Raw genomic sequence first — 12,500 nt, forward strand, 5'->3', positions numbered from 1 at the left:
CAACGGATGTTCGCAAAGCAGCTTGGGAAATGTGTTCCGTTTGGCTTGGAGCAGAAGTGTAGGCTAGTCGTTCCGTGACGGCATACCGGAGACTGTTGATCAGCTGATCCAGAAGAGACATGTTGAATTTTGGCCACAGTTGAATGACTTGATTCAGACTTGTTAAAAAGAAAAGCTGCACTGTGTTCCGACCCCAAAACAAACAGACACAACAATGCCAAATCGCTTGGGAAAATCGTCAACCCCTTCAATGTTTGTAATTTCATCCAGAGCCTTGGGAGCGCATGCAGCATAGGGTCAGAAAACTGGCATGTTCAGCTGTCAACTAAAAGGTGTCACCCCAGGAGCGCGAGCCGTTAGCTAATGGCGATTGTCTGTCTGATCCTGAGCTGATAACAGAATGGGTAGACGTTGGCAAGTGGCCAGAGATTCATTGGCCCGCAATATGGGTGACAAGCTCAGTGTGTATGCACGCGTAAAAGTAGTATAAGCAGGCTTTTTTCTTTACGTTTCTTTTGTTTCAGTCAATTCACACACACACACACACACACACACACACACACACACACAATTCATAGGGTTCCCACGGGTCATGGGATTTCTGGCATATCATGACATTTTGGAAAGTCTATTCCAGACATGGAAAATCAGGGAATGTTATCATTTTTGGGGCAAAGTCATGGAATATCAGGGAATTTTTATTGTAGCAGTTTATCATTTACTTGACTAAATACTTAATTATAAATATATTTCCACACAGAATCGGTGTAGATCTCTTTACTGCTCCATTTCACCATTATAACAGGCATATAAATGTGATCGTCAACATTTGTCAACATGGCACCCAATTGATTCCCTAGTTGGCCAAACTCTATAGGCTCTGAACAAACTATGGTCAGTCTGCCGCCCAGTGGTACATTCAGGTACTGCACCACACCACCCAGAAATGGCTGGAAACTTGGACACGAAACAGAATGAAAAAGACGTCTGCTGAGAATTCTATCGTTGTACTGTTATTTAGAGGGGTATTTATGGTGAAGAATTTTCCTGTTATTTAGAAGGGTATTTATGATGAATTTTCCTGTTATTTAGAAGGGTATTTATGATGATGAATTGTCCTGTTAGAGAGGTCCTTTCATTTGATGATGGCTCCATGACTTCTGATCAGGTGATCATCAATGCTTGCCTTCTAATGAGAATGAAAACGTTTTGGCCAATATCAACGACAATGTAACCGAACACACACCTGTTTAAAAAGCACCCACACACCTGTTTAAAAAGCAGCCACACACCTGTTTAAAAAGCAGCCACACACCTGTTTAAAAAGCAGCCACACACCTGTTATCCGCAGCCACACACCTGTTTAAAAAGCAGCCACACACCTGTTTAAAAAGCACCCACACACCTGTTTAAAAAGCACCCACACACCTGTTTAAAAAGCACCCACACACCTGTTTAAAAAGCACCCACACACCTGTTTAAAAAGCACCCACACACCTGTTTAAAAAGCACCCATACACCTGTTTAAAAAGCAGCCACACACCTGTTTAAAAAGCACCCACACACCTGTTTAAAAAGCAGCCACACACCTGTTAAAAAGCAGCCACACACCTGTTAAAAAGCAGCCACACACCTGTTTAAAAGCACCCACACACCTGTTTAAAAAGCATCCACACACCTGTTTAAAAGCACTTTTACCAGGTAGAAATGACCAGAGACACACACACACACAGGTAGAGATGACCACAGAGAGACAGACACAGACACAGACACACACACAGAGAGATGACCAGAGACACACACAAAGGTAGAGATGACCACACACACAAAGGTAGAGATGACCACAGAGCTTTAATGTAAAGTCTTACGGTTAAAAATACACTTCCATAGTGAGAGCACATAGACAAAGCTACACACACAAGCATATACACACTCACACACACTCACATGCACACATACGCACACACACACACATGGATACTCACCCATGCACACACACACACACACACACACAGACACACACACACACACATTCATGGATACTCACACACACACATACATTCATGGATACTCTCTCTTAATAAGAACCAGAGCTCTAAGATAAAAGTCAAATAAACAAACAAATGAAATAATCATATCTGTACACATCATTCCACTCGGCTATATTTACAGCATGGATCTGAATATCACAACATCTTCTTCCTGATTTGATATCCAAAGTAACTTAGAGGTGTGTGTGTGTATGTGTGTGTGTGTGTCTCAACAGGACATTCACTGCAACCTAGTATTCACATGGGCCAACACAAGACACAAACACATGCGCACACACGCACGCACACTCTCACCAACTGTGCTGCTTCTGCACTAATTGTTTTGATAGTGCTGTAGGTCTATTACACCTTAATGACCTTGAAGAGGGGAGAGTCCACACACACACACACACACACACACACACACACACACACACACACACAACTCCGCATTTAAATGCATGTCTAGAAATGCATACACACACTCACACACAATAAAATCCTATACATATACAGTATATCTTACAACTCTTGCGCACACACACACACACTTCAAAAAAGGCGCCTTTTCCATTCTCAAATCAACCTCAGGCATAACAGCTGTGTTGACATGATTGTTTTGTGTGTGTGGACAAACATATGTGTGTGTGTGTGTGTGTGTGTGTGTGTGTGTGTGTGTGTGTGTGTGTGTGTGTGACATTGAGATAACATGGATCTTATTCTTGTGGACTGCATGAAATTCCCACGATAAAACTACAAATTGCTCAAATAAAATTCTGCAGCGCCACCTTGCTGACACACACACACACACACACACACACACACACACACACACACACAGCTCTGTTCTCCCCAGTAGAAGTCATGCATTGGGATACCAGGCTAACAGAGGTGCCGTGGTGAAAATCTTTCTCACACACTCACACACACACACACACACACACACACACTCCCTCTCTCTCACACACACACACACACACACACACAAAAAGACGCGGAGCACATGCTGAAGTCGAAGAGGCTGCGGGCCTGGGCAGAGTTGCCATGGGGACAAGGGGAGCGGTCAGCCAGCGGTCAGCCAGTCAGTCCCAGCCGTTGTCCTTGATCATGTGGGAGAGTTCGATGATGAACTTCCCCTCCTTGTACTTCTGACTCAGCTCAAACGCCTGCTCCTGATGGGGGCACACACACACACACACGCACGCACGCACGCACACACATCAGTATCAGCCTTACACAGTGGCAGTGTGTGTGTGAGTGCATGTGTGTCTATGTCAGGGGTGGGCAAACTGCAGACCGCGGGCCGGATTCGGCCCGTCGAGCATTTCATTTGGTCATCAGGCTGCTCGCTACTTTGTCCTGCGATAGAGACGACGTTGGCTAGCTTTACTGCAAACTGCTCTTCACGCTCCTGGTGGGGTGTGGCCCGCCAGCCAATATTCAAAACCCAATGTGGCCCTTGAGCCAGAAAGATTGCCCACCCCTGGTCTGTGTTCTTTTGTTTGTGTGTGTGTGTGTGTGCTGCCTCTAAGTGTGGTGGCTGACATGTAGTGTGTGTGTGTGTGTGTGTGTGTCCTTACATATTTCCAGCCGAGGGTCGTGTGGCAGTTCTCACAGTAGATGTCGGCCACAGCATGAAGTCCAGTCAACAGCAGCCGCTCTTCAGGAGGACCACAGCCCACATTCACCCTGATACACACACACACACAATACAAATTGAACTACAGACAATAAACATCAATCTCATACGAAGAAACAAACTACTGTCCACACACACACACAATTGAAGACAGGCACATGCACACGCGTACACACATACACACACACACACACAATTGAAGACGGGCACATGCACACACACACACACACAATTGAAGACGGGCACATGCACACACACACAGACACACACACACACAATTGAAGACGGGCACATGCACACACACACACACACAGAGTTGGAGATGGGCACGCGCACACGCGTACACACACACACACACACACACACACTGAGAACTTTCACACCACACACAGAGAATATAGACACACACATACATACACACACACACACACGGGTACTCACACACACACACACAGGGGTACTCACACAGAGTTGAAGAGGTAGGCCCGACCCTGGCTTCCCTGGAAAGACTAATAGAAAAAGACACCAGTCAATCATACACCTCCAGACACACTGTGTGTGTGTGTGAGTGTGAGTGTGAGAGAGAGAGAGAGAGAGAGAGAGAGAGAGAGTGTGTGTGTGTGTAGTTACAGTCATCCAATATCTGTGTGTATGAAAGAGTGTCAGAGTCCCTTATCTTGTAAGCAGGAGATAAGTAATGTTTCTAAGCTACCATACACACACACACACACACCTTGCCGTCTCACTCATGTGCACCCTCTCTTTCCAACACAAACACACACACACAGATAGAAACATATGCTCACCTAACCAACACATTTTATTCAAAATAACAAACACACACTCACTACCTCCTTTCTCCTGCTCACACACACACACACTCACTACCTCCTTTCTCCTGCTCACACACACTGCACCTAGACACACACACTCACTACCTGCTTTCTCCTGCTCACGCACGCATGCGCACACACACACACACACCTTTGAGATGAGGTCATCATGATTGGCCAGGTGAGCACGGCAGTGGACACAGCTGTAGCGACGGTGGCAGGAGTCCAGGTACGCCTGGAAGGTCTTCGCCTTGCTCTGCTTCACCATGACTACGACACACACGCACACACACACACACACACATCAGGATGGGAGTTTGTGTGTGTTTGTATCGATCTTCAGAGTGTCTTTTTACCAACTGAAGAACAAAAGTTTGTGACACAGAAAAAAAAAACATTTTATGATCAATTTAAATCTAGATCTTATTGTGATGTCAAACTCTGGGAACAGAGATGCCAAAACAACTCCTGCAGACACACACACACACACAGGACAGGGGCCCAGACACTCACACTCTCTCTCTCTCACTCACACACACACACACACACACACACACACACACACACACACACACACACACACACACACACACACACACACACAGACCCTTTTAGGTGATCTAGAGTCTCGAATACACATAGAGACTCTCGCTCTCTCTCACACACACACACATACATAACATTCTGTATGTTTTTAAGGCGCGTCAGATATCTGCTTGTGTGTGTGTGTGTGTGTGTGTGTATTCGAGGATCCGTTTCCTGGTTGAGTGATCCACACGGGAAACGCGCAAATGACCCAGTTCTAGCTGCTCGCGGTCTTGTCCCATATAAGGCAGCGGCCCAGGTCGGCTCGAGGTGGCCTCCTCCCGTGACATTTTACTCCGGCAACCCTTTAAACTTCGGGGGTTCTAATCTAACTGGGCCTGCTGAACGAATCTACGCCATGAAATTGACAAGCTTGGGCTTGTGCGTGATGCTTGCGCTTTATTCCGCCCGTAACTGCGTCTTACGCAGCCCCCGAGTTCCCGGTAATGGAGTAGACAACAACACTGAGAACCCTTCGGGCCCTTAGTTCCCGCGCGACATTCCTGTAATTCTTCGTGCCTGATATAGCCGAAGTTACTGCGTTAATGAGCGACGCCAATGGCTAGTCAGCTAGCGTGAACGCTGGCTATAAACCACCCTGCCAAACATCGATGCAATATTCTTAAATATGCACTTACCGATTCGTGACTGCTTCTGATGAATCAACAGCTGAACGAAGTACACACAGGGATCGGTTTGGTCAAATCATATGCATCGGAACGTGGCGGAATCCGTGAATAGCTCACCGCTTTCTACAAAACAAGCATGGACGAGTGCGCACCACCAAACAAACAAACCAGCAAGCGTGTGTGCTGCTGCTGCTGCGGCGGCGGCGGCTGCAGTGGTCCGTTTTGTCCGTTTGCTGGCCTCCTCTCGACCGTCTAGCTCGGCTGTTTAACGTAAGGAGAGCCCTTTCTTTTACACACAAACATAAATGTCCAGTCTCTTCGCAGACTTCGCAGCTGTTTGATGTCGGTATTGTTGGACTGGTGCCGCTGTCAACTCGACGGGATTCTGTCGCTCTGTTTACAGTCAGACGCGCTATCTGAGGAAGTCTCATATACGTCACGCAGTGCAAAACAAAACTCTACTAGCCAATCACAGGCGGCAAAGAAGGATCCCAAATATAGGTCAGCCAATCGCGCTCCACGAACGTTTACGCTCACCCCAACTTAGATAGATAGATAGATAGATAGATAGATAGATACTTTATTGATCCCCAATAGAGGGCGAGCAGATAGCTAACAAACATTCAGAAAAAGTCCTGTTGGCAAATTTGAGGAAAAGTCGGCAAAGGGGCTATTTCACACAATTTGAGGGTGCTGAGTATTATCATTTATTTGAGTAGCAAATGAAAATACGCTAAAATTAAAATATAAAGATTCAGTATGACGTTTAGAAACAAAATAGATTCCTTGATAATAAATTGATAGAATAGTAGGTGACTGCTTATTTTTCTGTAGAAAGTCCTTTGTCACTAACTATCATGAACAGTTGTCAGTCTTTACAGAGGATTTACACTGTATTTTTTTTTTTTACTGTAAAAGCGACTGTGCTTGCCTAGTTAAAACATCTCTTTCCTATCATTCAAATTCCAGCCATGCAGAAAAATGGAAGAGTGTGCATGTTTGAGGAGTGCTGAAGAGTGCTATGGAGATTGCATTATTTGCAAAGAATTTACACAAGATATCCTTTATAGTGCAACAAAAAGAAACATTCTCCAGTGCATCATTACTACATTTGATGCTGAAAGGAAAGTGGACCTAGGGCAAATCCTCAGCTATGAACTGATTAATGTCCCTGTACTGTAGCTATTGCAGATAGCAATGGTTATTTGTGAAGTGGAAATAAGTCTATCCTCACTCAGGTGCTGTCTAGCGATGTGGAATGTCCAGTAGTGATCACTGCAAAAACTGCTCATTCAACACTGGTAATAGATGCTCAAGATCTAGTTATGTCTTTAGGACACCCATCTGACTGCAGCACATTTAAGAAGTATGCAGGAAAGTTTGTGAGAAACTTTCGTATTGGTATTTGTTGTTTGGTAGCAAATGATGACCTAATGTAGGAATGCACACAGATGTTGCAACAGATAATGGTGTAGGCCTCTGATTAAGACCTGAGTGGTTGGAACGTACTTATTAAATTACACTGGGAGCTAAGACGACTTTCTTCACTTTTTTTCCCTTTGCAACTGTCAAAGAAATCCCATAAACACGGGAAGGCCTAGGTAGCCTACATCAGATGGCTTAAAGATCAGGCTCTTCTGCATAGCATTAAGTGATTTGCATGCAGTCATTTGAACACTGACCTTGATCTAGCCTACTTTGGCTATTTAAAGGTGCAATGTGTAAGAATTGAGGTAAAAATATCCAAAAAATTAGCTACATGCATCAAAAGAATGAGAAGAAATAAGGGCGATGATGTCATTAAAAAATTACAAGGTATAGTGCTGCAGAGATATCAACCTAAATTAGCATGCTAAATTACTAGCCACAGCCCGACAGACGTCATAATAGCAGTTTCGGCCATGGGAGGCGGTATGCGGGCAACATAACAGCCAGTCAAACTGCAATACACGTGTCTCGGTTGTTACTCTAGGGTAGACCAACTCATTTTCTGGAGGTATACTGCCCCATCTTTTATGGAATGTGGAGTATGAATTGATTTTTTGGCAGACATTACACATGGCACCTTTAAAGGTAATTTATTGCCAAAACACCACACAATATAAATGAGCTATAACAAACAATAAAGGACTTAATCACACACAAACTACTATTTTACTGACTACAAAAATAATAATTATGTAGTTTAGAAGTTTAAAACCCAGAATTGACCAAAAGTGCACCAAATTCAACACAAATGACTCAATACACTTGGAGGAGGCCTGCGTCCTATCTTTTCCAGATATTTTAGGATTTGGATATCGTTTCAGTATCGAGTATCAAGATATTTATGGCAGGTATCGTATCAAAGTCATAATTTTGGTATCGTGACAACACTATATGCCAGAGCCACTCTGTTTTCTAGACGTCAAGGATCGGAGGCTCTACCACCAAGTGATGCTTTTCAATGGCATATTAGAAGAGCACATTATCAAGCTCTATGGAGGCAAGCACACATACCAAATCCAGTGTTGTCGGTTGTTGCTGACGGTAGATGCAGTTCTGCATTAGGCTTGTTCCCGCTATCTAAGTTCATATGTACTGTAGGATATATTCTGAGTTGAAGGTTATCTGTGCAACTTGTTATTGTGATGAAATGCATTGAACACCACATGAGTGCCTCACTATGTTAGCAATAAAAATATGGTTGTGTTTTGATTAGAATTTTCGAGTTTATTACATGTTAACTGTAATAATGTTCCCATTAAATATGTTAATAAAATATAGCATGGCTTCTTCAATGCTCAAACATGTATTTAGAGAACACTTTTATTTGGTTTTAGTGATTACTTCTGAAATAAACCCAATTTAGGGAAAAATAAGCAAAAAAAACGCTATTTTATGTTAAAATGCTGATTATGCAGCTTAAAACTCAGAATTGAGCTTGGTAAACAAAATATTCAGAATCAGCACCTTCAAATTAGGTAAGAAGGGTGGTTTACCAACTTTTTCTCAAATTTGCCGTCAGAAGTTCTCTTCTGTGAAGCTGCTCTCCCTCTACAAGGGGAAATTCAAGGGTCTCAGTAGCATACAGACATCACACACAACATGCACTTACAGCAGAAATGGTAAACATAAGTATAAGTATAAACATAAAACTAAACTCCACTGTACAATAAAGACAGTATAAGATAAGAAAACTAACAAAACTAAATACTAAATACACTATATAAATTAAATTAAGAAAGTCCAATGTGCTTGAGGGTGATCAAGCATAAGACGCTTGTGGTGACATGGCCGGGACTGGTAAGGTGCTAAAGGGAGTGAGTGTCATGGTGAAGGTGCAAACAGTAGTCCAACCATAGTCCTTAGTTATGTGTGCATGGCAAGGTGCTCAAGAGAGTGAGTGTCATGGTGACACTTTAATGACATTTAATGACATTTTCGAACCCTGTGCTACAGTAATTTGCTAATTATTTTAATTGTAATGTAATGTAATTGTTATTTTTAATGTAATTGGTATATTAGACCTATATAATGTGCAGTCGGACTTAAACCTTAACTTTGCAAATATTTAAGATATTATGGCAGAGCTTGTAAGATTAGATTCCTGCCTTAGTGACAACAGCCTGAAGGAAAGCACATCAGAGTTTTGTGTTTATGTGTTTGTGTTTATTATGTGTTTGTGTTTATTATGTGTATGGTCATAAGCATTAAGTAGTTTTGTGTTTATTATGTGTATGTTCCTAAGCATTAAGTAGTTTTGTGTTTATGTGTTCAAAATACCGATGCATTTATTTGACATATCGCTCGTTGCGCCGTTAAAGGGAATGACAGATGCCATTCTCATTGGTTTAAAATGATGTTACGCCCCAAACACACCCATATGACTGATTAAAAGACCTAGGAACACCTTGTTACGCCATGCGCTCCACTTTTGAGAACGAAACCCCTCCCAAAGTGAACTGGACATCCTACTAAATTTGAATAGACTTTTGACGAGTGACGATGCACTTTAGAATGTCATGATAGGGCCCTTAGTGTCTATTTATTACCCTATACCACCTGTATATTTATTAGAATTACCTTATCCCACCTTAGTGTCTATTTATTACCCTATACCACCTTAGTGTCTATTTATTACCCTATACCACCTTAATGTCTATTTATTAGCATTACCCTATACCACCTTAGTGTCTATTTATTACCCTATACCACCTTCGTGTGTATTTATTACCCTATAAAACCTTAGTGTCTATTTATTAGCATTACCCTATAGCACCTTAGTGTCTATTTATTACCCTATAGCACCTTAGTGTCTATTTATTAACATTACCCTATACCACCTTAGTGTCTATTTATTACCCTATACCACCTTAGTGTCTATTTATTACCCTATCGCACCTTACTGTCTATTTATTACCCTATACCACCTTAGTGTCTATTTATTAGCATTACCCTATAGCACCTTAGTGTCTATTTATTACCCTATAGCACCTTAGTGTCTATTTATTACCCTATACCACCTTAGTGTCTATTTATTAGCATTACCTTATCCCACCTTAGTGTCTATTTATTACCCTATACCACCTTAGTGTCTATTTATTACCCTATACCACCTTAATGTCTATTTATTAGCATTACCCTATACCACCTAAATGTCTATTTATTACCCTATACCACATTCGTGTGTATTTATTACCCTATACCACCTTAGTGTCTATTTATTAGCATTACCCTATCCCACCTTAGTGTCTATTTATTACCCTATAGCACCTTAGTGTCTATTTATTAGCATTACCCTATACCACCTTAGTGTCTATTTATTAGCATTACCCTATCCCACCTTAGTGTCTATTTATTACCCTATACCACCTTAGTGTCTATTTATTAGCATTACCCTATACCACATTAGTGTCTATTTATTACTCCATAGCACCTTAGTGTCTATTTATTACCCTATATCACCTTAGTGTCTATTTATTAGCATTACCCTATCCCACCTTAGTGTCTATTTATTACCCTATAGCACCTTAGTGTCTATTTATTAGCATTACCCTATACCACCTTAGTGTCTATTTATTAGCATTACCCTATACCACCTTAGTGTCTATTTATTACCCTATACCACCTTCGTTTGTATTTATTACCCTATACAACCTTAGTGTCTATTTATTAGCATTACCCTATAGCACCTTAGTGTCTATTTATTACCCTATAGCACATTAGGGTCTATTTATTACCCTACACCACCTTAGTGTTTATTTATTACCCTTTAGCACCTTAGTGTCTATTTATTAGCATTACCCTATACCACCTTAGTGTCTATTTATTACCCTATACCACCTTAGTGTCTATTTATTACCCTATAGCACCTTAGTGTCTATTTATTACCCTATACCACCTTAGTGTCTATTTATTAGTATTACCCTATACCACCTTAGTGTCTATTTATTACCCTATAGCACCTTATTGTCTATTTATTACTCTATACCACCTTAGTGTCTATTTATTAGCATTACCTTATCCCACCTTAGTGTCTATTTATTACCCTATACCACCTTAGTGTCTATTTATTACCCTATACCACCTTAATGTCTATTTATTAGCATTACACTATACCACCTTAGTGTCTATTTATTACCCTATACCACCTTCGTGTGTATTTATTACCCTATACCACCTTAGTGTCTATTTATTAGCATTACCCTATACCACCTTAGTGTCTATTTATTACCCTATATCACCTTAGTGTCTATTTATTAGCATTACCCTATACCACATTAGTGTCTATTTATTACCCTATAGCACCTTAGTGTTTATTTATTAGCATTACCCTATACCACCTTAGTGTCTATTTATTAGCATTACCCTATACCACCTTAGTGTCTATTTATTAGCATTACCCTATAGCACCTTTGTGTCTATTTATTACCCTACACCACCTTAGTGTTTATTTATCACCCTATAGCACCTTAGTGTCTATTTATTAACATTACCCTATACCACCTTAGTGTCAATTTATCACCCTTTACCACCTTAGTGTCTATTTATTACCCTATAGCACCTTACTGTCTATTTATTACCCTATACCACCTTAGTGTCTATTTATTAGCATTACCCTATAGCACCTTAGTGTCAATTTATTACCCTATAGCACCTTAGTGTCTATTTATTACCCTATACCACCTTAGTGTCTATTTATTAGCATTACCCTATACCACCTTAGTGTCTATTTATTACCCTATATCACCTTAGTGTCTATTTATTAGCATTACCCTATACCACCTTAGTGTCTATTTATTACCCTATAGCACCTTAGTGTTTATTTATTAGCATTACCCTATACCACCCTAGTGTCTATTTATTAGCATTACCCTATACCACCTTAGTGTCTATTTATTACCCTATAGCACCTTAGTGTCTATTTATTAGCATTACCCTATACCACCTTAGTGTCTATTTATTACCCTATACCACCTTAGTGTCTATTTATTACCCTACACCACCTTAGTGTCTATTTATTACCCTATACCACCTTAGTGTCTATTTATTAGCATTACCCTATACCACCTTAGTGTCTATTTATTACCCTATACCACCTTAGTGTCTATTTATAACCCTATAGCACCTTAGTGTCTATTTATTACCCTACACCACCTTAGTTTCTATTTATTAGCATTACCCTATACCAACTTAGTGTCTATGTATTACCCTATAGCACCTTAGTGTCTATTTATTACCCTATAGCACCTTAGTGTCTATTTATTAGCATTACCCTATAGCACCTTAGTGTCTATTTATT

General features: G+C 41.1%; 2 protein-coding genes across 2 annotated transcripts in view; both read right to left on the bottom strand.

The window, feature by feature from the left end:
• Positions 1–12, bottom strand: part of LOC143137434 (uncharacterized) — a 16,643-nt gene extending 16,631 nt beyond the window's left edge. The window contains exon 1 of the mRNA XM_076297626.1: positions 1–12. This exon is cut by the window's left edge and continues 286 nt beyond it. The gene's annotated coding sequence lies outside the window, so the exon portion shown is untranslated.
• A 1,820-nt stretch (positions 13–1,832) lies between these two features.
• ypel3 (yippee-like 3) lies at positions 1,833–6,110 on the bottom strand. The gene is made up of 5 exons (XM_076297628.1): positions 5,726–6,110; positions 4,654–4,772; positions 4,135–4,178; positions 3,611–3,719; positions 1,833–3,202 (listed from the first exon to the last, which is right to left on the bottom strand). Exons 2-5 carry the CDS (start codon positions 4,768–4,770, stop codon positions 3,113–3,115), a joined length of 360 nt encoding a protein of 119 aa, XP_076153743.1. The 5' UTR covers positions 4,771–4,772; positions 5,726–6,110; the 3' UTR covers positions 1,833–3,112.
• Positions 6,111–12,500: the final 6,390 nt, after the last annotated feature.

This window comes from Alosa pseudoharengus, unplaced genomic scaffold (genome assembly GCF_046254945.1).
Source record: "Alosa pseudoharengus isolate Yale_2024_CS ecotype anadromous, Long Island Sound unplaced genomic scaffold, YU_APseudo_1.1 YU_APseudo_1.1_scf_21, whole genome shotgun sequence".
In the NCBI taxonomy this organism is placed as follows: domain Eukaryota; kingdom Metazoa; phylum Chordata; class Actinopteri; order Clupeiformes; family Clupeidae; genus Alosa; species Alosa pseudoharengus.

Excerpts from the sequence above, each read along its gene's own strand:
- ypel3 (XM_076297628.1), bottom strand. The coding sequence starts at position 4,770 with ATGGTGAAGCAGAGCAAGGCGAAGACCTTCCAGGCGTACCTGGACTCC. Across the intron at positions 3,720-4,134 it reads GCCTACCTCTTCAACTCTGT|GGTGAATGTGGGCTGTGGTC; the intron begins GTGAGTACCCCT and ends TGTGTGTATCAG. Across the intron at positions 3,203-3,610 it reads CGACCCTCGGCTGGAAATAT|GAGCAGGCGTTTGAGCTGAG; the intron begins GTAAGGACACAC and ends TGCCCCCATCAG.